A 24,856-nucleotide genomic window follows, 5' to 3' on the forward strand; every position below is an offset into this window, starting at 1 on the left:
TGTTCAACTGGTCTATATGCCTGTTCGTGTGCCAGTACCAGGTTGCTTTGATTACAGTCGCTGTGTAGTATAACCTGATATCTGGTATTGTGATCCCGCCTACTTTGTCCTTCTTTTTCAAAATTGCTCTGGCTATTCGGGGACTTTTTTGGCTCCATATGAACTTTTGAAGTATTTTTTCTAGTTCTGTGAAATATGTCATTGGTATTTTGATGAGGATTGCATTGAATCTATAGATTGCTTTGGGTAATATGGACATTTTAATGATGTTGATTCTTCCAATCCATGAACAAGGTATGCGCTTCCACTTTTTTATATCTTCCTCTATTTCTTTTTTCAATGTCCTGTAGTTTTCACAAATAGGTCCTTACGTCTTTGGTTAAGTTTATTCCTAAGTAATTAATTTTTTTTTGCTGCGATGGTAAATGGGATTGTTTTTTTGGTTTCTCTGTCTGTGAATTCATCATTGGTGTATACGAATGCTGTCAATTTCTTGACGTTAATTTTGTATACTGCTACTTTGCCAAATTCATTTATTAAGTATAGTAGACATTTGATGGAGTCTTCAGGGTTTTTGGTGAATAATATGTCATCTGCAAATAATAACAGTTTCACTTTCTCCTTTCCAATTCGGAACTCCTTTATTTTTTCTGCATGTCTGACTGCTGCGGCTAAGACTTCCAGTACTATGTTAAATAGGAGTGGCGAAAGTGGACATCCCTGTCTTGTTCCTGTTCTTAATGGAAATGTTCTTAGTTTCTGCCCATGGAGTATGATGTTGGCTGTAGGTCTTTCATATATGGCCTTTATTAAGTCAAGATATGATCCCTCTATTCCTACTTTGCTGAGCGTTTTTATCAGAAATGGATGCTGGATTTTGTCGAAAGCCTTTTCAGCATCTATTGATATGATCCTGTGGTTTTTATTTTTCATTTTGTTTATGTGGTGTATCACATTTATTGATTTTTTTAATATTGTACCAGCCTTTCATCCCTGGAATGAATCCCAATTGGTCATGGTGAATAATTTTTTTGATGTATTGCTGGATCTGATTTGCTAGTATTTTATTCAGGATTTTGGCATCTATGTTAATCAGGGGTATTGGCCTGTAGTTTTCTTTCTTTGTAGTGTCTTTTTCTGGTTTTGAATTAGAATTATGCTGGCCTCAGAATGTGTTGGGAAATCTTCCTTCTTCTTGAATTTTTTGAAATACAGTGATACCTCGGTTCTCGAACGCCTCGGTTTTCGACCAAATCGGGATTCGAGAAACTTTTGTCTCGGAATCCGAACAAATATTTGTAACTCGAACTTCCGAGATGAGCCGAGTTGAGCCGAATGGCGTTCATTCGGCCCAGCGCGCCTTGCTTGCGTCATCAGTGTGAGTGCAGAGAGAGAGTCACGCTTTGTGGAGTCACGCTTTCCTATTGGTTTCATTGCTTCGGTTCTCGAACAATTCGGTTCTCGACCGTCCTCCTGGAACGAATTATGTTCGAGAACCGAGGTAGTTTGTGTAGAATGGGTGTTAGCTCTTTTTTGAATGCTCGGTAAAACTCCCCCGTGAAGCCATCTGGGTCTGGGCTATTGTTTGCTGGGAGAGTCTTCATTACCTCTTCAATTTCCTTAGTTGTTATTGGTCTGTTCAAGTTTTCTATCTCTTCCCGGTCTAGTTTTGGGAGACTGTGTGTTTCGAGAAATTTGTCCATTTCGCTTAGATTGTCGAATTTGTTGCCATATAGTTGTTCATAGTAGCAGTTAACAATCTTTTGTATTTCTGTGGTGTCGGTTGTTACTTCTCCTCTTTCATTTCTGATTTTGTGTATTTGAGTTCTCTCTCTTTGTTTCTTGGTGAGTCTAGCTAAGGGTCCATCAATCTTGTTTATCTTTTCAAAAAACCAGCTCTTTGTTTCATTGATCCTTTGAATTGTTTTCTTGGTTACTATGTCATTTATTTTTTTCTCTGAACTTTACTATTCCTTTCTTCTACTTGCTCTGGGGTTTTCTTTTTGTTTGATTTCTAATTCTTTAAGTTGTGAGGTTTGACAGTCAATTAGACATTTTTCTTGTTTCTTGAGGTAGGCCTGTAGTGCTATGACCTTCCCTCTCAGAACTGCTTTCGCTGCTTCCCATTGATTTTGTGTTGTTGTGTCTTCATTTTCATTGGTTTCCAGGGAGATTTTAATTTCTTCCTTGATCTCTTCGGTAACCCATTCATTGTTTAATAATATGCTATTTAGCCTCCATGTGTTGAAAACTTTTTGCATGTTCTTGTTGCAATTGATTTCTAGTTTCGTGCCATTGTGATATGAGAAGATGCGTGATATGCTTTCAATCTTCTTGAACTTATAGAGATTTAGTTTGTGTCCTATCATGTGGTCTATCTTTGAGGATGTCCCATGTGCATTTGAGAAGAATGTAAATTCTGTAGTTTTGGGGTGTAATTCTCTGTAGATATCTATTAAATCCATTTGGTCTAGTGCTTCATTTAGAGTCTCTGTTTCCTTGCTAATTTTTTGTCTAGAGGATCTATCCAGTGGTGTCAACGGAGTTTTAAAGTCCCCTGCTATGATTGTATTGCTGTCGATTTCTCCTTGGAAGTCCTCCAGAAGATCTTTAATATATTTTGGTGCTCCTATATTGGGTGCATATATGTTTATCAAGGTTATATCTTCCTGTTGGATAGATCCTTTCAATATTATGTAGTGGCCTTCTTTGTCTCTAGTTTTGGCCTTCATTTTGAAATCTATTTTATCAGATATGAGTATTGCTACCCCAGCTTTTTTTTTTGCTTTCCGTTTGCTTGAAAAAATTTTTTCCATCCCTTCACTTTCAACCTATGTGAGTCTTTTGTTGTGAGGTGGGTCTCTTGTAAACAACATATAGATGTCATGTTTTCTTATCCAATCAGCTACTCTGTGTCTTTTTATGGGTGCATTCAATCCATTTACATTTAAGGTGATTATTGATATGTACTTATTTATTGCCATTTTTGTTTAGTGTGGTTCTATTTTTCTTCCCATTTCTCCTGCTAATTACAGCAGTCTTTTTAACATTTCTTGCAGTACTGGTTTAGTGCTAATGTATTCCCTTAGCCTTTTTTTGTCTGAGAAGCTCTTTATTTGACCTTCTATTTTGAATGATAGCCTTGCTGGGTAGAGTAGTCTTGGATTCAGATCCTTGTTTTTCATGACCTTTATTACTTCATACCATTCCCTTCTGGCCTGTAGTGTTTCTTGTGAGAAGTCAGCTGAGAGCCTTATGGGGTTTCCTTTGTAGGTAACCTGTAGCTTATCTCTTGCTGCTTTTAGGGTTTTCTCTTTGTCTTTAATTTTGGGCATTTTACTTACTATGTGTCTTGGTGTGGGCCTGTTTGGGTTCTTCTTACTTGGGACTCTCTGTGCTTCTTGAATTTGAATGCCTTCTTCCTTCACCAAATTAGGGAAGTTTTCTGTCACTATTTTTTTTTAATATATTCTCTATCTCTTGCTCGTTTTCTTCTTCTTCGGGGACTCCTATGATGTTAATATTATTATGTTTCCAGTTTTCCCACAGTTCTCTTAAACTGTCTTCCTGTTTTTTAATCATTTTTTTCCTTTTGGTTTTCTGATTGGTTGATTTTTTCTACCCTGTATTCTAATTCACTGATCCGGTCCTCAGCTTCCTCTACTCTGCTTTTTAAACCTTCCAATGTGTTTTTCATTTCTGATATGTCATTTTTTATCTCTTATTGATGGTCTTTAATTTCCATTCGGCTTATTTTCAGCATCTCTATGTCCTTATCATGCTGTTGAGCTTTCTCAAGATCATGGCTCTGAATTCTAGCTCTGTTAACATGCCTAACTGCTCCACATTGATCTCATCTTCAGTGGAGGTCTCTTGCTCTTTCATTTGGCTTCTGTTTCTGTGTTTCACCATTTTGGCTATCACAGTGGCCTTTGGAGCCTGTCAAGTTTGCCCTGTGGGTGTTGGTGTTCTGCTGTTTGTGGTCCCCTCTCTTGGGTTTAGACGAGCGAGAGAGGACACACATTAAACACCACTGTCAAGTCTTACTTTCTGGTTAAAGTTACTAGCCCAGGAAAGATACTGTTATCCTCTAGCTTTTTGCCTGGAGGCTAGCAGTTGAGGTTACTTGATGGGTTTTGGGTTGTCAGTTCATTGAAAAACTCCCTCAGGTGCTCAGCATAAGGCAATTTCATGAGGGTGGGCAGATGCTCGTTGTTAATGAGCTTCAATTAGCACTTCAATGGCCCACAGGGTGGGGTTGTAACTCTGATGGAGGGGCTGCTGCCTCTCCCCAGAGCCCTGGGAAGGAGCAATATGGACACTGTCCTGCGTGGCAGCAACTCAGCCAAAGCTCTGAGTGCCCTCCAAATCCCGAGTGTCTCCACACAGTTCCAGTCCAGTCTGCCCTCCCTCTGCTGGAGCCCAAGGTGAGTGGCTATCTCTTTTTTAGCCTCCGTCCCGGCTCTGCGCTGTGGAGCCGCTTGGGAGTGTAACCCGAGGGCGCTGCTCCCAGGTAAGGCCTGCCGAGCTGCTGACCATGGGCTCCCAGACCCCGTCTCGCGCTTTCGCAACCCTAAGAGGATTGAGTCAGTGTCCCTGGTTATATGGTCCTCGTGAGCTGCTTTTCTGTTGGTTTTTCCCGTCGATTTGTCTGTGTTATAGTTGTAATTGCAGTTTGGTTCTGGGAGACGGTCTGTGTAGCTTCCGTTCACTCTGCCGCCATTTTGAAATTCTCCAATGTGTTCTTTATTTCTGCTTTGTCATTTTTCATTTCCACTGGGTTGGGTCAATGTTTCTATATCTTTACTGATGGTGCTGATGTCTTTAGTCATGCTGTTGAGGTTCCTCAAGATCATGGCTGTGAACTCTACCTCTGATAATTTGCTTAGCTGCATTTCATTGATCTCATCCTCGATAGGGTTCTCTTGTTCTTTCATTTGGGATTTGTTTCTTTGTTTCACCATTCTGGTATCTCAGTGGATTTTGGAGCCTGCCAAATTTTCCCTGTGGGTATTGGTATCTGCTGTTTGTGGCTCCGTCTACTGGGTTTGAATGAGCCTGGGTGGGCCCACATTAAATACCACTGTCAAGTCTTACTTTCCTGGGTAGATTTGTACCCAGGAAAGATTTAGTTATCCTCTAGCTTTTTCCTGGAGACTATTAGTCTCAGTTACTCACGGTCTTGGAATGTAGCCCTGGTGTTCTGCATTAGAGGATTTCCAGAGGGTGGGATAGATGCTGGTTGTTAATGAGACTCAATTTTCATTTCTTTGCCTCACATAGGAAAGGCTGAATCTCCAAGTGAGGGGGCTGCTGCTTTTCCCCACAGCTCTGGGAAGGAGCACATTGGCTACTGTCCTTTGTGGCTGCAACTCAGCAAAAAGTCTGAGTGCCCTCCAAATCCGGGGTCTCTCCAGAGTTCCAGCTCAGTCTACCCTCCCTCTGCAGGAACCTCTAGGTGAGTGGCTATTTTAGCGCTCTGTCCCGGCTCTCTGTGCTGTGGAGGGGGTTTAGTCTTTACTTCCGGAGGGCGCTGCTCACGGCTAAGACTGCTGCTGTCCCTGGGCTCCCAGCCCACCAACCTCTGCAGATCCTACCAGTGTCCCTGGTTATATGGTCCTGTCCTGCTGCTTTTCTGTTGCTTTCTCCCGAGGATTTGTCTTTATTTTAGTTGTAATTCCTGTTTGGTCCTGGGAGATTGTCAGTGTAGCTTCCATTCACTCCATTGCCATTTTCACATCCTCTATGCCTATCTTGTGCACTGCTGGGTCACATAGGCCTCTCTTGTGCCCCTGCACCCTGCAGGTCCCCCAGGTAACTGGATCACACAGTCCCTTTGGGGACCCAGCTCTATGCCTATGTTATGGGCTGCTGGGTCGCACAGGCCTCTCTGGTGCCCCCGCACCTTGCAGGTCCCATGGGCAGGTAGCTGGATTGCACCAGTCCCTCCTGGGCTCTGGCTTCCCACCGCTGTTGTGGGCTGCTGGGTCACAGAGGCCTCTCTTGCCCCTGCACCCTGCAGATCCCAAGGGTGGGCAGCTGGATCACACCAGTCTCTCTCAGGCTTCAGCTTCCCTGTAAATACTTTTTTAAATAGCAATTTTCCCCATAATTATTCATTTTAGAGAACATTCAACTTACTAACTAGAAACCCATTTTGATTTTTGGTTAATTTTGAGTTTCTTTGGTGACCCCTTTTCTCTAAATTGTAATGTAAGAATATGTATCAATTATTAACATTCCTCTACTAGAATAGAGAAACCATCTATCTTCATTGGTTACATTTTATCAAAACTTCCACGAGAACTTTCTGAGACCCGCAAGACACACTCTGCTGGGTCACAAGAGCCCAAGAATTCAAATTCAACCCCCAAACTTTATTCTGATTATAATTTGTTTTAATTTTTAGAAACTGCAGCAGCAGAATACAGGAAGGAGCTTGCTTTTTGGAGGAAGACAGGTCTAGGTCTGAATTCCAGCCCTCTTCCTCACAAGCGAGGGGACCTAGGGCCAGCTGCTCCAAGCCCCAGCCTTAGTTGTTGTATGTGTAAATCAAGGACACTGATGTCTGCTCTTGGGGTTGCTGGGAGGATTAAATGGAATCATATGAAGTATTGAGCCAGATTCCAGCACACAAGAGAAAAACAATAATTGTGGATTGCCTGCTCTTCCCGTCCCCTTTCATGTGCGCTTATGTGTCTGTCTTCCAGAAAGAAGGTAGAGTACAAGCAAAGGGGAACGCCTGTGTCAGGTGCTACCACAGCAAGCCTTCTTTATACTGCAGCCGCCATGGGCCGGGGCAAGTCCTGTGGTTTCCATGTTACTAACTAGGAAGTGGAAGTGCAGAGGCCAAGTGAGTTTCTAGAGTTGCAGTTACTCAGTGGTGCAACCAGGACCAGAACCCAGACTTCTTACTTTTACTGCTTGCAGTTATTATCTAGAATTCTAGAATACCTGGAATTAATTTCAAGATTCATGCAAGGTTAGGAGCTAAACTCCAAATGAGGATAAACCAACTGACTTAAATATACATGGGTATAAAAATCAACCTGTGACTTAAACTTGAGTACATGCTTTAAGCTGCATCTATATCCAATGGCCATGACGACTTTATAAATGCACACAAATAACCATTACTTAATTTAATTTCTCTTTACTTATTCAGGCTGTGTTTGTTGACTGACTGCCCGTTTAGTACTTTTAAACTGTCTTGGAAAAACTGCTACCTTGGAATACTTCTACCTTTTTATTCTTTTTGCTTTACATCACTTTATTTATTTATTTTTGTTACAGATGTTTCTCCTTTTCCCCCCAGACACCCTCCTTCCTATCCCGCTCTCCACCCTCCCCCCCCAGCATTGTTGTCTATGTCCATTGGTTATGCATACACGCACAAGTTCTTTGGTTTATCTCTTCCCCGCCTCGCCCCAGGCCTCTGAAGTTTGTCAGCCTTAGTCAAGGAAAAAGAGAACTGCTCGAAAGAGCCTATATTGTGATTTTTTTTTTTTAAACCCTTGAAGCCCTTCTTGCCTAGACCTTCTCTGAATTTCCCGAATGCACACCATGCTCAGGCAGACAAAGCAGCCTTGGAGGAGGCTGCCTCCTCATGTCAGTACGTGTGTTTTGTAGCAGTTTCCGTAACCATCCCAGTTTTCCTTCTTAACTCATGTAGCCTGTTATTGATGGACACAAGCCAGCCCAGGGCCATACTATGAGTCTGCAGACTCTACTTCTCACAGGAGTCATCTGAGAAGAGAGTGAGCCAACTTTTAGCACTCCCTGGGAGGCTTCAGCCAAACCTGTACCCCTCTGACAGGTTGTGGCATTCCCACATTTTGCTGCCATTTTTATTCTGTTCCTTGAGTGTATTAGGGTAGAGAAAACAGAACTGCTGGCTATAGTTACCACATATGACTACCTCATCTTAAGCATCCTTGTATTAGTTTCTTGTGGACATTGTAAATGACCACAAACCAGGTGTCTTAAAACAACAGAAATTTATTCTCTCACAGTTTTGGGAGGTCATGGTCCCAGAAGCTCTAGGGGAAAGTCTGTTCTTGCTTCTTCCAGTTCTAGTTGGCTGTTTGCATTCTTGGGCTGTGGCCACCTCATTCCTATTCCTGCCTCCTTGGTCATACTGCCTCCTCCTTTTCTCTGTGTGTTTCGTACAAGCACACTTGTCACTGGACTTAGGGCTACCTAGATAATCCAGGATGATCTGCTCATGTCCATATCGTTGTTACATTTTCAAAGACTTGTACTCAACACATTAACATTCACAGGTTCTGCGACTAGGATGTGGACATATTTTTGGGGCCACCATTTAGCTCACTACACTCTGAGGACACTATATGAGTCAGGTTCATATTTACACTTTTCATGCTCCATAACTTACCGAGTGGATAAATGAACACCTAGGATTTGTGTGCAGTGCTTTGGGCTATGATGTTGCTGGATATATTCTAAGCAAAGGCAAGTTGTAAGGAAACATTTGAGAGTTTTTCATTTGAAGTAAATTCTGCAGAAATAAAAACAAAGAAGTGACACAAAACTTCTAGAGATATAGAATGTGCTCCATACTTACGACCTTGGGATGTGGAATGATTTATTAAACAAGAAACAGAACCACTGAACCACAGAAAGAGGACTGGCACATCTGAGCACACTAAAATTAAAACACTGTTCACTATAATACCATAAAGAAGGTAAAGCTACAAAGCACAAAGTGAGATATAACTGTAACACATAACTGACAAAAATAGTTTTTAGAATAAAGAACCCCTATAACTAAAAAAAAAAAAAAAAAAAAAAAAAAAAAACCAAATAATCTACTAGAAAAATGGACAAAAGATATAAGCATTTCCAGAAGATAAACTACGAATGGACATTAAGATATTCAACATCATTAATAACCAGGGATTATTAGAGCCACAGTGAGATACCATTTATATATAATGATTGGCAAAACAAACAAATCAAATAATGCCCAATGTCAGAGAGCATGTGGGGCGCAGTGACTCCCAGTGCCTGCTGGCAGGAGGCAGGTAGTCCAACTTCTCCAGAAGGCAATTTGACATTATCCAGGAAAGGGCAAATGTGTGTATTCTGTGGGCCAGAACTTCTACATGTACAAATATTTATAATATTCTACAGACAACAGTAAAAATAAAAAAAGTTTTTATTTCTAACTTCTATTCTCAAATGCAGCCACAAATTAGAACACTATACAGCAGTGAAAAATAACTACAGGTACGTGTATTTGTATAGCTGAAATTTAAAACAATGTTCAATGATAAAAGCAAGTCACTGGAGAATATGAACAGTGAAATTCTACTTACATAAATTTTAAAAACAGACAAAGAAGAACTTTTGCTTGGGGATGTACACATATGCAGCGAAGCTGTAACGAGGATTATCTCTAGGGTGAGGAGGAAGAGGCACAAGACAGCGATTAAATACACATGGGGGTCAGTACAGGGACTTCTTTTATTATTCTTTAGAACTTACATAAATGTTAATGTGTTGTATTATGTATAAAATATTTCATAATAAAAATAATCAATCTGGTGAGAATGGAAAATAGCACTAATCAAATGGATCTTTTCTCACTCATTGGAAGGACAGAATGAGCTTCTTCTGGATATAAAGTGGATATAAAAAGTAGAAGTTTGCTTATTAAAGATAATGACAACAGAAAAGCCCATTTGGTTCAGACACAGAGAGAGCAGAAAACAAGCAGTGCTATTTTTAGGGCCTTCATTTCAGAAATAGACTGAAATATTAGAGCTCCAATTTTCAGAAAGTCATGAAAATTCATCTGACAGATGGGTTTTAAATAACTCAAGTCAAACATGGACACAAACGCCATTCATAGCGGTGGGGGTACTGCTTCAGTCAAAAGAATGCTTTTCTACAAAAATACTTTTGCTAGAATTACCATGCACTACTAATAATGACAAGATGGGCTGAACTAGACTCAAACTTCTGTGTACATAGGCCTATGTGTATGATTTCTATACATTATCTTATTCCGCTCATAAGACTTGATCTCAAGTGACTTTGCCATTATCAAAAAGCTAGTTCACCTTCACTCAAGTGTGCATCCATTCAATAAATATGTACTGAGTGCCCATCTGTGCTTGGTGATGGGCATGCAACTGGGAAATGAGACAGATGCTGTCCTCACCTTTGTGAAGCCTGCATTCTAGCAGGGACAAATCCACAGAATAAGGCAGATTCTTCTTACATTAGTGCCAGGAAGGAAAGAGGAGACATGAAAGGCAGGGAAGTCTATGAAAAAGTGGCAGGAAAGGAGCTCATCAAGGAGGGTGTGGGTAGGGAGTGGTAAGAGCATTTCAGGCACAGAAGGCAGAAACAGAAAGAAGCTTAGGGTGCTTCGCAGGTGAAAGGTGACTGGAGGGGCAAAAGGGTGGCAAGAGGGGGCAGGAGGTGTAGTTGAAAGACTCGCTGTGGCTGGGTCATAGGAGGCCAGAATGATTTGAGGCAAGGGAGCATATGATCTTACTTAAGTTTTTAGATCTCTCTTAGAAGATCTTCCACCACTAAGAGGAGTCTAGAGTGCCCTTGAGTTTTGAAGAGGTAATGCTAACTTGAATATATATATATATATCTATATATATATATTTTCAATCAATGGACTTATACAAATGTCTTAATTTATACTTATTTTTCACCATTTCCAGGAGTGAATGACATATATTTTGGGCAAGTGAAAAAGGTAAGAAGGTTACTTGAAGATCTGAAATGATCAGAACCTCTGAGAACAGTCTTGACAGATAAAAGGCCATGTTAGGTGATGTGCCTGACTTGGAGGGAAGAGGAGATGAACAAAGGCAGGGGAGAAACAGCTATTCTTAGGTGAAAAAGAGAACAAACATTCTAGACAAGAGAGTGGGAACATTTCTCACCCAAGGATAGGTTCTGGGCTCATAGAAATCTGGTGAAAATGATACTGCCTAAGACAGCTGTGGATCTACCCTAAAGCAAATGCTTAAAATATATCCATAGATACATTTTAAACCTAGTAAAAAGGTAAGCCAACAGTGGCAGAGACTCTGAGCTCAGAGAAGAAATGGCTAAGAATATTTTATAAAACTAGGAAATTAATGAGCTAATATCTTCTGTTGGTTCCTCTACCAGTAGCTTTTGGTTTAGAAGATGCAGTAGATGATAACACATTTTCATTTTGAAGGCAATTTTGTAAATAGCGATCAAAGGATAAAGTTTTAAAATGCCTATGGTCTTAGATATGACACCAAAAGCACAAGCAACCAAAGAAAAAAACAGAAAATTTCGATTTCATTGAAATGAAATAATTTGATACTTCAAAGGGCTCTATAAAGAAAGTGAAGAGTCACCGGCCAGTGTGGCTCAGTGAATTGAGCATTGTCCCATGGACTGAGAGGTCCCAGTTTGACTCCTGGTCAAGGTACATGCCCGGTTTCAGGCTTGATCCCTGGTAGGGAGAGTGCAGGAGGCAGGCGATCAATATTTCTCTCGCACATCAATTTTTCTCTCTCTAAAAAAAAATTAATAAAAACATATTAAAAAAAAATAAAGAGGCAACCCACGGGTAAAGGAAAATATGTATTTGTAAATCCCTGCTAAAACGTCTCATATACAAAATATATAAAGAACTCGTAACTCAATAATAACAGCACAACCCAATTAAAAAATGGGCAAATGATTTGAATAACTATCTCTCCAAAGCAGATATACACATAGCCCTGGCTGGTTTTTCTCAGTGGTTAGAACATCAGCCCATAGACTGAAGGATCATGGGTTGAATTACTGGTCAAGGGCACATACCTGAGTTGCAGGTTTGACCCCTGGCCCCAGTGGGGGTTGTGTGGGAGGCAACCAATCAATGTGTCTGTCTCTTTCACATCGATGTTTTTCTCTCTCTGTCTCCCTTTCACTCTATCTAAAAGTCAATGGATAAATATCCTCAGGTAAGGATTAACAACAACAAAAAAGAAGATATATACATGACCAACATATGACAAGACACTCAACATCATTAGTCAATAGGAAAACGGAACTCAAAACCACAATGAGGCTATTTTAAGACCCAGTAGGTTGGCTATAATAAAAGGATAAGGATGAAGAACAAAAACATTAAAAAAAAAAAAAAAAAGGATGAACAGTAAGTATTCGTGCAAACTGGAGAAACTGAATTTCTCATACCTTGCTGGTAGAAATGTAAAATGGTGTAGCCACCATGGAAAATAGTGGTCTGTTCCTCAAAAAAGTTAGACATATGACCCAGCAAACCTGCTCCTAGAGAACTGAAAATATATATTCACACAAAAACTTGTACAACACATTCACAGCAGCATTATTCATGATGGTCAGAAGGTGGAAACTCAAATGTCATCAACTGATGAATAGATATTAAAACGAGATAGATGCATAGGACAAAATGTAATTCAGTCATAAAAGGGAATAAAATACTGAACATGGTACAACAAGGATAAACCTTAAAAACATCTTAAGTTAAAAAAGCCAGTCACCGAGACTTCTGGTCAAGATGGTGGCGTAGGTAAACGTGGTATTGTGTCCTCCCACAACCACATCAAAGTTACAACTAAACTACAGAACAACCATCATTCAAAACCGCCTGAAATCAAGCTGAATGTAAGTCCAACAACTACGAAATTAAAGCAGCAGCCACATCCAGACTGGTAGGAGGGGCGGCGGCTCGAGGGGCGGCGGCGGGCCCGAGGGACTGGTCCCACACCCAGGTGTGGCGGATAAAAATCAGGAGGCTCCCGCGGCTGGGAAGGTCCTTCCTGAGGACTGTGGGGTCCCTGTCCCACACCAGGTGCCCTGCTCAGGGTTCCAGTGCCAGGAAGAGAAGTCCCCATAATTTCTGGCTGGAAAAACCAGCAGGAACTGAGGCTCAGGGAAGCTGAAGCGGCTGGAGCCCCAGACAGCTCCCTAAAGGGCCGGTGCACGGACTTATCGGACTGTCTCCCTCTAAGCTTGGAGGGGAGGCAGCTCAAGGGGCACCAGAGACATACAGGGAAGAACTGAGGTGTTTGGCACTGGAGCAAGGGCTGGAGAGGGGGCTTTCACAGGGACAAACGTGCTGTCAGAGGCCTTTGTTCCTTTGGTGAGCCCTTCCTGGGGGCGGCAGACAGTCACCATAACTGGGACTCCAGCAACCTGGCTCACACTGGTAGCCCCACCCTGCTGACTCCCTGAGGCCCAGCCCCACCCCACCCAAGCTTCAAGCCCACCCAAGCTGTTGCCACTTGCTTAACCATAGGATTGGCCTGTCTTGGATCCTGCTTCAGGTTTTTCCTAAATTCTTTCAAACAAGCAGCATCTGGTCTCAGCGAGCCCCATACCTCTCATTAAGTAATACACAGAAACAAACACAGGGAGGCAGCCAAAATGAGGAGACAAAGAAACAGGTCCCAAATGAAAGAACAGAACAAAACCCCAAGAAAAGAACTAAGCGAAATGGAGATAAGCAACCTAACAGATGCTGAGTTCAAAATACTGCTTATAAGGATGCTCAATGAACTTAGTGAGAACCTCAGTGAACTTAGGGAGGGCCTCAAGAGCATAAAAAAGAACCAGTCAGAAATCATGGATACACAGTTAGAATCGAAGGAGGTATTAACTGAAATAAAGAATAATTTACACAGCTTCAATAATAGAGTACGTAAATCCAAGGAGCAAACCATCGATTTGGAATATAAGGAAGCAAAAAACACCCAATCAGAACAGCAAAAAGAAAAAAGAATCCAAAAAAATGAGGATAGTGTAAGGAGCCTCTGGGACAACTTCAAGCGTGCCAACATTCGCATCTTGGGGGTGCCAGAAGGAGAAGAGCGAGAACAAGAAATTGAAAACCTGTTTGAAACAATAATGGCAGAAAACTTTCCTAACTTGGTGAAGGAAACAGACATACAAGTCCAGGAAGCACAGAGAGTCCCAAACAAGATGAACCCCAAGAGGCCCACACCAAGACACATCATCATCAAAATGCAAAAGGTTCAAGACAGAGAGAGAATCTTAAAAGCAGCAAGAGAAAGGCAGCTAGTTACCTACAAGGGAGTTCCCATTAGGCTGTCAGCTGATTTCTCAAAAGAAACTTTGCAGGTCAGAAGGGAGTGGCAAGAATTATTCAGAGTGATGAAAACCAAGAACCTACAATCAAGATTACTCTATCCTGCAAAGCTGTCATTTAGAACGATGGCCATATAGACTTTCCCAGACAAGAAAAAGTTAAAGGAGTTCATCAGCACCAAACAGTTATTATATGAAATGAGGAAGGGTGTCTTTGAAGAAAAAGATAAGATATATGAACAAACAAAATGACAATGAATACATATCTATCAATAATGGAATCTACAAACAAAATGAACAGGTAGAACAGAAACATTCTCATAGATAAAGAGAATATTTTGTTGGTTGCCAGATGGAAAGGGGGTTGGGGGAATGGGTGAAAAAGGTGAAGGGATTAAGAAGCACAAATTCATTGCTAGACTGACAAACCTCAAAGGGAAAGGGGCTGGGGGTGGGTGGGAAGAAATAAACCAAAGAACTTATATGCATAACCAATGGACACAGACAATAGTGTGGGAAAAGGTGGGAGGGGGACGAGAGTGGGGAGGAGGGGGTCAATGGGGGAAAAATGTGGAACATCTGTAATACATTTTATATCCAACAATAAAGATTTGAAAAAAAAAAAAAGCCAGTCACCAAAGGCCACATACTGTGTGACTCCATTTATATACATGTCCAGAGTAAAAACACCTCTATAGGTTTTATTTATTCTGACAGAAAAGAAATTAGTGATTGCCAGGAGCTGAGGGTCAAAGGGAATGAGGAGTGACTACTAATGAGTATGGGTTTTCTTTTTGGGGTGATGAAAATGTTCTGGAATTGGATGATGTTGATGGTTGCACAATCTTGTGAATATACTAAAAATGATTATATTACACAAGTGAAAGGGTGAGTTTTATGGTATGCGAATTGTACCTCAATTAAAAGCAGTTCCCCAAAATGCTGACTGGTATACTGTACATACTATGTATCCTGGGGAAGGTCCTCGAATGAAAAGGTCCTCACTGACCACAATCCTGAACAAATGGAAAGGTGGCCTGGCAGAGGGAAAGCCCTCCAGGTATTGGTGCTGGATCATTTATTCTTGGAAGACACCTGAACAGGAGCAGACCATGTGCTAGGGACTGTTCTAGGAGCTGGAGGGAGCAATGTGAAAGAAACAGTGTTGTCCCTCACAGCATCCACAAATTATCTGGAAAGGCGGACACAAACCTATCACAGGCAAGGTGGTAAGTAACCCCGTGAGTGGTTAGGAGAAGCAACATGGTCTATAGCACCTGGGAATCACTGAAGATTTTAAAACAACAAACAGCAAAATCTAATTTATACTTGAGAGATAATGAGGGGAGAAAGAGAAGGACAGGTGAGAAAGGGCCTAGAAGGGAGAGAGATGAGAGGAAGTGAAACTAGAAACTAGAGGAAGAGAAAAGAGAGGAGAGAGAGGAGACATGGGCCTCAAGAAAGCAATAGTGGAGGGAAGGAAGAGGAGGCATCGGATCGCTGGGTTGCTCTGGGGGGCAGACCCAGTGGGCATAAGGGTGTTCACTCTTGGTGAGAGAGAGGGAGAAGGTAGGACATGAGGAGAGAAGGCACGGTGGAGTTGAGTCTGATGGGCCTACAGGGATGTCAGTGGAGAAATACTGGGCAGGGGATGACTGTCTCAGCAGAGACGCCTGGGCTGGAGATAAAGAGCTATGAATCACGGGTTTGGAGACGATCTTGGAAGAGGAAAGGGAAGAAATAATACTGGGAAGTCCCTCTTGCCCACTTCAAAAGGGGGAAGAAGTCAAAGAACGGGAAAGGGAGATGGAGAGGGTCCAGGGTAAGAGCCATGCCACAGAACCCTGGGAGAGACCTCTGCTTCGATACACTTCTGTGTTCTCAACCTCGTCCCTGATATGCCACACAGAGGAACAATCTATAGGTGGGCTGGGTTGACATCTAATAATTCTAAATAAATGGATACAAATTCCATAATAATTAAGACAGGAACAGGTATCAGAACCAGCCTAGAGCCATACATCATTTTATTTATTTTTATTTTTTTAATCCTCACCCAAGGATATTTTTAGATAGAGTGGAAAAGAGGGAAGGAGAGAGGGAGAGAAAAACATCAATGTGAGAGGGACACATCAATTGGCTGCCTTCTGAACAACCCTGACCAGGACCGGGGACTGAACCCAAATCGAGGTACGTGCCCTTGACCAGAATCAAACCCACTACTTTTTGGTCTGAGGGCCGATGCTCCAACCTTTGAGATAAACCAGCCAGTGCAAGTTGTACATCATTTTTACTAAGATTTTTTTTGTCTTTCAATATAATGCAAATTTAAATTCTAGAACTGTTTAATATCCCAAATAAATAAATCACTCAAAGTAAACTTCCCAGCCTAGGAATGGCTAAAGAGAATGACTCTACTAAACAATGTAGCCAAATAAAATGGAGGTTTGAGATAAGGAAATTAAACACATGGAGGTATAAGATAATAAATTAGCTTTCAAACCCTAATGATACAACCCTGGAGAGAAAATAGTCCACTGCTGCTAAGAAAGAAGAAAATACCCAAATAACTAAGTTTAAAAGTGATTCTGAGGAAATAAGAGTAAATGGAAATAGAAAAAAAATAAATTTTCTTTAGGCTATTAAGTTACAGACTTTTGGAGAAGGTCTGCTCTCATCTCCCCACATCCTCTGGCATAGGGAACGGAAGGAAGTTCCCTCTTAAGAATCAGATGCTCCAAGGGTGCGATGAATTGGATCCCTATTTTATTAGAAACGTTCACATCAGTTCTTCCCAGGGGACTGATCTGTGAAGGAGCAAACCCTTGACTACAGCATTTTCCATTTCCATCTTCCTAGTGCATCTCATTTTCTATAAATCACCAAGTGAGAAAGGGCCCTAAACATTGCCACTCCATGTCTCACATCAGTAGAAACATATGACAAGAGAATCAGTTGTTCAGCCTATTGCACATCTAGAAACGTACTGCCAAATGAGTGAGCAAAGATTCCAAAGGCTGTTCGCTGATGAGAATGACCCAAGTGGTGATGAATCAATATGAACAACAGAGTGCCTAAGAGCTCTACCTTCCTGACGCCAGTAGCTTGATTTCTAGGTGGATGGAAATCCGTGTCACTTGAACTGTTTCTTTCACAGATTTTCATTAATCACAAAGATATGGTATGTTAGGAGCTGGAAAATGTACTTATAGAGATGTAGATGGTATTCTGGTTGTCGTTTTCTTGAAATAGTTTCAACTGTTTCCCATCAACAACCCACCAGGCTCAGATGAAATCAGACTGGGCTCAGGAATGGCAGAATTAAAATTTTGTGGTCCAAAGTATTTGCACCAAGCTCTGTACAGATTTTCTTGATTTTCCATCTCTGAAAACAATTTTTGGGGATATTTTCCTCCTTATGATATTTATACAATTTTAGCTGTATTTAAGTTTTTCTTTTAATCCTCACCCAAGGATATGTTTTCATTGATTTTAGAGAGAGAGGAAGAGGGAGAGAGAGAGAGAGAGAGAGAAACACTGATGTGAGAAACATTGATCGGTTGCCTCCCATATGCACCTGGACTGGGTTGTGAACCTGCAACCTAGGTATGTGCCCTGACCAGGAACTGAACCCCCAACCTTTTGGTACACAGGATGATGTTCCAACCAAGTGAGCCACCCAGCCAGGGCTATATTTAAACTTTTTTTTCTGTACATTTAAAAATAATAAATATAAATAGATCTAAATACACAAAATAATATTTTTATAAAAGCTTAATAACATCTGAGGTTTCCAGGAAGATGCTAATTTTAATACCAAATTATCAGATGACAAGAAACTCTATGAAAAGTTAGGGGTTTACCAAATGCAAGTGACCCAGAAACTGAAGAAAGCACCTCAAGGGTGCCAAGTAGCCTCCTCTGTCCTGTTCAGATGCTGGCCTAGTGGGCAAACTAGGGCATCATAGCACACCTGAGTGAAAACTATCACTGCTGATCCACACTTGAAATTCAATATGCCCACAGATTTATCAGTTAGAAAAGAAAAACTACTGCACAGTTATTGAGACCTAGCTGGAAATTTTGGGGAATTCTAATAATACAAAGCTTCTTCATGGTCAGAAGAAGAAAAACTGTTTATCATTTAATATTAAAGCAACTGATTTCTGGTAATTAAAAACAGTGTGTGACACAAATGGCTCCCTTAGGCAGAAGCTAACCAAGTGGACACAAGGGTTGAGCTCTCACACCGAGTAGCACAGGCAGGGACAGCAGGGACGCAGCACTGCGAAGTGCTGCTCAGTCTGCAGGCATGGTCAGGCCTGTCCATAGTCATGGTCCCTGTGCAAACCAAAATGGCCAGGTGAGCACAGAGAACACTAGTTTCATTAATGCTGTGATTGGAAAAGTGGTTTTGAGCAGCTGAAGGGCAAAATGTATCTTTTATACTCCTTTTACATCTGTCCCAGCATTGTGTCATTGTCCAGTAAAAAACAAAAAAAGTGATTATGAAGTATACAAAAGTAATGTATATAATATAATGGGAAGTTTTTATGCTTTGCTTTCAAGGTTGGTTACAAAAATTCCCAGGAGCTGCTGGAATGACTGATTTCATAAGGGACTCAACTGTGGGGGTTCTACAACCTCTGCTAATTTTAGTTATAGGCTGTGGGAAAAAAAATACACACACATACACACACGTAGTTCTGTCAAAACCAATTTGTCTTGATGAAGGTCTAGATGCTTGAGTGGCCAGGAAATGTCCTTGCAATGCCCTCCAATAAAACGGGCAGAAAAACAACTTGTTTCCTCATGAGTCCCCAGCTCAAGTGCCCTGGGCTGAGGACCCTGAGAAGTGATCATGGGTTCCTGTGCCACTCCAGCTCCCAGTGAGGAAGGCAAACTCCTTATCATGAAACCAGAGGAGGGCTTAGGGAGCAGTCCAGTGTGAGGTTCAAACACGGCTGCTGCATATTCTGAGACATGAGGTATATATAGCATGGTGTACAGGATGCCCTTTTACTAATGCAACCCAAGGGAAAAGTCCTTGTTCTGACAGCCCTTGTGGTCAGCTGTCTGTTTGTGGCAAACACATCAAACCAAATCCTGAGTGTAGCCAGCCCCAGGCCAGGGGCACCTCCACTGATGTGGCAATGATTGCAGGTTATATTTAGGTACTGATCCAACTAAAATGACCAAATGCCTTCCATGGGCCAAGCACTGTGCTAGGAGTTTTATAGGCCATATCTCATTTAATCCGTACAACTACCTCATATGCTTTGCACTATTATGATCTTTTATAGAGAAAGAAACTAAAGAGCAGATAGCAGAGGCACTTGCTCCCAATCCCTGAGATGGTAATGCCAGGGTCTGGACTCAAACCCCAGCCGCCTTTCAAGCCACCCCTCTCAGCCATGGCATTGCCACTTGACATCTGAATTCTCCCTGGGAAAGAAAAGACCAGTGTAGCCACACTAACAGAAAGCCCGATTCCATGGATTCACTGGTGTTTTCATAGAAACACGAAGAGAGAAATGGACGTTCTTCTCCAATCCTCTCTAATTCAGACTCATTATCTAACAACTTCAGGAGAAAAAAAAAAACAGCTGTGTTTTCAAAGATTTCTCCTCCTTCCAATTAAATAAATTTTAATGCGTGCATCTCAAGTTGAGTATTTCTAGCTAGAACATGTCAGTGAGAGAAATGCCTATGGGTTAGAGCAGGGATAGACATGACTTTCACTAAATTCCATTGGAGTGCAGTTCTGTTTCAGGGTAGACTTCTGCAGCATGGGCACAACTCGTCCTTTTACCCTGCATTAATCAACAGAGGTCTCTTTCCCTCTGTCATTCTTTAATTAACACACACCCCCCCCCCCAACCCCGCCCCAGCAGGCTCATTCATGTGTCCTTCCCCCACCCCTTGCAGGACCTGGCACCCTGCACCACTGTGAAAGGTGGCCATGTTCATTCTTACGTTCTGGTGCTCCTGGTGTTACATTTACCTGCTATGATGTCTGTCACAGTTTTCAACCTGACACGAGATGGTGTCACACCAATGACCCTACAGGTTGTCAGTTACAGGAAAGCAATTTTCCCCATGAGCTATGGCTAAATATGGTTCAGGGTAGACAGTGGGAGGGAAGACAGGAGATTTTTGGTAGTTCTTTCATATTTGCAGAACATTTGTCATCAGGTTCATAGCAGACATCCAGTCCCATTTGAGTCTGACACCAGACAACAAATTCAACATTTATACTACATTTCATTAGGTACCTTTGAGTATCTAGAAATCTCCCATTTTTAAGAAGAATGCAGAAGGAAATAAACAAGGCTGTCCTAGTGGGAGCAAAGATCATGATTAGAAATTCTCTCATGATAACATGCACTTTAAAAACAAAACATAAAAATGATGGGTATTTACATCTTGAATTTATATGTCTTTATTTTCTGGGATTATTCCACTTTATACTTTAAATGAAAACTGCCTACTTTTATATTTTGCATGAAAAATACCCTGTCAGATATCCCATTCATTCTGATTAAAATGTATTTGTCACCTTCTAACAGAAACAACCCTAAATGCTATTAAGATAAAATCCCCACTCCCACAGTCCTCTGGGACTTTCCATACTTGAGCCTCAGAGTCACTCGATACCATCTTCAGGACTAAAAATATAACTGCAGTATTATTTAAATTATAATCAAATCATTCTCTTGCAAATTAGGACACTTAATTCTTGGAAAAATAGCAAAATTCAATTAGGTGTATCTTTTCTTGATAGATCAAAAGCAGCTCCATTAACAACAGTTTTATATTAATGGCATGAGACATGACCCAGATGAAGAAAATGTCCTTTGGAGACATTTTGTATTTTACTTAAAGAGAGTTGGAGATGTTCCTCACAGTTTAAATGTGAAGCACAGTTGAATCACAGGCCCCCAGAACAGGTCAGATATGATCTGCATGAGGTAGCCCAACAACACCAGAAAGCCCAAGTTCTTCTTCCCTCAATTACTTATTTCTTCCAATTATTGTGCCTGCCACTCACCCATCCATTCATTTGTCCGCCACGCACATGTCCGCCCGTCCACCCAGTTATTTACTGAGTGACTCCTATGTTTTATCATTCTACTTTCAGATATAAAAGTAAGAAAAGTAATTCCTTGCTCTCTAACTCTTAGACTAAGTCTTGGCTTCTACAATGCTCAACCATTACAGAGTGTTTGAGTGTTTGGAGAGGCTGCTAAGAAGACACATCATGGTGAGGTTACATTATAATTAGCCTGAGTTCTGTTGGGACGACATGTCACTTACAATAAAAGATACAATCTTTATGAAATAAATAAGAACCATAAACCCAGTGCTGGCATAATGTTCTGCCCTTTCATAGCCAGAAACCCACTGGATCTTCCTGGCAACCTCAAAGCACAGATGATAAAGCAGAGACAGGGAGCAGAAATGATCCTTCAGAGACCACCCAGCTAGTAACAAGCAGGGCTCATACTCAAGCCCAGTCCAATCTGTTCCAAATGCTGGCATCTTCTACTCTCTTATGCTGTATCAATTTAATTTGAATAATATTTTAGTTAAGAGTTTGCAATGTTCATGTTAAGTTAATTCACAAATACTGTTGTTTGGTGCTAACAAGAAGGATGAAAATAGACAAATTAGATCCTTCTCTCTCCCAAGAGTAGCACAAAATAAACTGGTCATTTTTATAGCGAATATGGCATAAATGGTGACTTCCTAGATGAATTATTATCTGATTGACATAAGAAGCCAGAATTTAGAGTAATAAACTATGTTAATGCAATCCTTTCATTTATGCTTCAGGGATTGAGAAATTTAAGTGAGCATATTTCAGCAAACTTGATCTTACTGTGCTAAATAACTTCTGGTCACATTTTGAAGATAACCAGCACAGAATGCTAAAGTTTTATGAATTAGTTATTTTGAATGGACATTTTTGATGAGAGAATAATTTAGCTCCATCAGATAGAGAATTTGAAGTCATGACATGCTTCAACACTTGGAGAACAACAGAGCTTTATTTTAAGACCCATTGGCTTTTGCTTCACAATCAAATCACTGAGAGGCAGTAAGGACTGTTATTCTTTTCTTTTTAAATATGTATTTATTGGTTGTGCGGGAGGCAACCAATCGATGTGTCTCTCTCACATCAATGTCTCTTTGTCTCTGTCTCTCTCTCTGTCTCTCTCTCTCTCCCTCCCTCCCCCATCTTTGTCTGAAGATACATGGAAAAATATCCTTGGGTGAGGATTAAAAAAAATGTATTTATTGATTTTAGAGAGAGAGAAAGGAAGAGAGAGAGAACCATCAATGTGAAAAAGAAACATTGATAGGTTGCCTCCTATATGCAACCTAACTGGGGATCAAACCTGCAACCTGGGCATGTGCCCTGACTGGGAATTGAACCGACAACCTTTTGGTGAACAATGACTACGCTCAACCAACTGAGCCACTCCAGCTAGGCTTTTTTTTTTCCTTTCCATTTTTTTGATGAGTTTACCTCTTGATCCAAGCAGTGGCTCTCCAGGAAGTCACAGAAATGAGGGTTTGTGTGGGCAGAATCCAAGGCAGGCAGATTCAAAAGGGCCATGGCAGCTTCCATGGCATTCTGAGTTTTACCTCACTCATCTTGGGAAGGCTACTGGGCTACTGCATGTACTGGAAGAGGGCAGGGCCACTGTACCGGTTTTGTATCTTGAAGAGATGCTCAGTGCCCTCGTGCTTCTCGCCCTTCGTACTTCTTTACTGCTCTTACCTTTCAGACTTCCTTTCAATCATATGTGGAGATGGAGCCTCACTTCTCTCATGGAACATCATGTATTGGTCACTGGAAACAGCCGGTCTCAGTATGTATTTTACTTGGACCCCGAGTGTGAATGAGAGAATTAGAAGGAAAAAATCCACATACCCTCAATCAGGGGTAATATATTTGAGTTCATGGAGACTATAAAAGAAATATAACTCATGGTTCCTATCTCCTCCCAGCTTACAACTGCTATGACATGACTGATTTACAGGATACTCTTCCAAGAGTTTCTAGATTGTGCAGATAAATGCACTACACATTGTAAGAAAGGAGCCAGCTATAGCCTTTGGCATGGTTGGGGGCTTTGTGGAGAGGGTCCCCTGTGAAGCATGGTTCTGAGGAGGGACGCATCAGGGAGCATTTCCAAGGAGACATACCTAAAGATGGAGAAAAAACAGGGCTCCCAGGAAAAAGGACTGGGAGGCGAAGTCTAGGCTCCATATTGGCGTTAGGGAGGCATGAAGTCTCCTGAGAAAGGAAGCTAGACTGATGAGGCAGGGAGGTGGTCTGACGTCTGGCACACAGGCAGGAGGGCAAAGAGAGACCACACAGCACAGGTGTCTGTACAGAAAGCCCTGGATACACACAGCCTTGATGAAATCTCTGGATGAGAAAAACAGGAGGGCAGAAGGAGGATCCCAGACAGGCGAAAGACATTTCAAAGAGCAGACGGTCTAGTGGATGGTGCAGAGAAAACTGAAACTTAATCATGTACCACACTTTATGGCTCTTAAATTTTTTATTGAATTTGCAAGAATATTCACAAAGTGGCAATAGACTATTCTAAAATTATTCTTAATATGGGGGAATGGAAACATGCAAAACTATTTTAAGTACCTTCATTTCTGAGATTCCCAAAATATGTGTCATTATGTCATAAATGTCACAGAGAGAACATGTCAAGGTGTAGCAGTGATTACTGAAACAGGACTGTGTGCCCTGGGATTTTCCTCTACATGCAGTTCAAGTATGGGCTATCGGTAATGAGGAACATCTGCTAATGTTACCTGCACAGATTTAACAAGAAAGATAAATGGGTTAACTTGTAACTAATAACAAATCATATTTAGATAATTGAAATCATATACCTTTTTGAAAAAGTACTTGGAGAGAGGAATTCTAAGGGCTGTGAAAAAGGAACCACTGTTGCACGAGGAACCAGTTAGTGATCTTGTCACTGTCAGAATTAAGCATGAGAGCAAGCTGTTTTTCCCCTTGTTGATCCTACTGCTATAGAATAAAATACTTGGGTCATTGTCTAGAGAAGGTCCAAGAATGTGATTTTCGTACTGATGAGCCACTGTCTCCTTTGGTGATTATAATTAGCTGGCAGGTGGCAAAGCTAGGTGACAGTGATTGCAGGCAATGGGAAAAAACTGGGAAAAAGGTCAAAAGTTACCAAAAGCGGTGGTTCGATCCAGCTCTGTGACACTGATAATCTTATTAAAGGTGAATAACAAGTCACCTAATGAGCTTTTTTCCTTAAATTTATCTTTATTGTTGAAAGTATTACAGATGTCTCCCCTTTTCACCCCTTGATCCCCTTCACCCTGCTCCTCCACCCCACCCCCAGGACTTCACTGCACTGTTGTCTGTGTCCATGGGTTATGCATATATGCATATAAATTCTTTGGTTAATCTCTCCCCACCTGCCTTCCCTCTGAGAGTCTTCAGTCTGTTCCATGCTACTTTTGAACTTTTTGGGGGACAAATTAAAGGCATCTACCTGGACTTTTTCTCACTTCGTAATGCCATTTAATTCTCTTGATTAGGGGAGAATTAAAAAAGAAGGTCATAACATTTTGTTAGAAAACATTTATGTAAAGTTAATGATTTAAGGAAGACTAAATAGCAGACTAATTCAACATAGGGGAAGTAGATTCAGCCATGTTATATGTACATGGGAAAGCAAAGAAT

At 41.2% G+C, this 24,856-nt stretch overlaps 1 protein-coding gene across 6 annotated transcripts in view; it reads right to left on the reverse strand.

Moving 5' to 3' along the window:
* RALGAPA2 (Ral GTPase activating protein catalytic subunit alpha 2) overlaps positions 1-24,856 on the reverse strand; it is a 412,816-nt gene that overhangs the window by 12,716 nt on the left and 375,244 nt on the right. The window contains exons 39-40 of one of the 6 annotated variants that reach the window (XR_004957055.1): positions 9,339-9,418; positions 8,396-8,518 (exon numbers count right to left, since the gene is read on the reverse strand). The exons of 4 other annotated variants lie outside the window; for them this stretch is intronic. Coding sequence is in view for 1 of the 2 variants with exons in the window: in XM_036244707.1 (XP_036100600.1) it covers positions 23,943-23,946 (4 nt within the window). In the remaining variant the exon portion in view is untranslated. Of the gene's footprint in view, positions 1-8,395; positions 8,519-9,338; positions 9,419-23,927; positions 23,947-24,856 lie in introns of those variants that run through there. One more of the 6 variants, XM_036244707.1, reaches the window with a different exon arrangement.

This window comes from Molossus molossus, unplaced genomic scaffold (genome assembly GCF_014108415.1).
Source record: "Molossus molossus isolate mMolMol1 unplaced genomic scaffold, mMolMol1.p scaffold_m16_p_6, whole genome shotgun sequence".
NCBI classification, from domain to species: domain Eukaryota; kingdom Metazoa; phylum Chordata; class Mammalia; order Chiroptera; family Molossidae; genus Molossus; species Molossus molossus.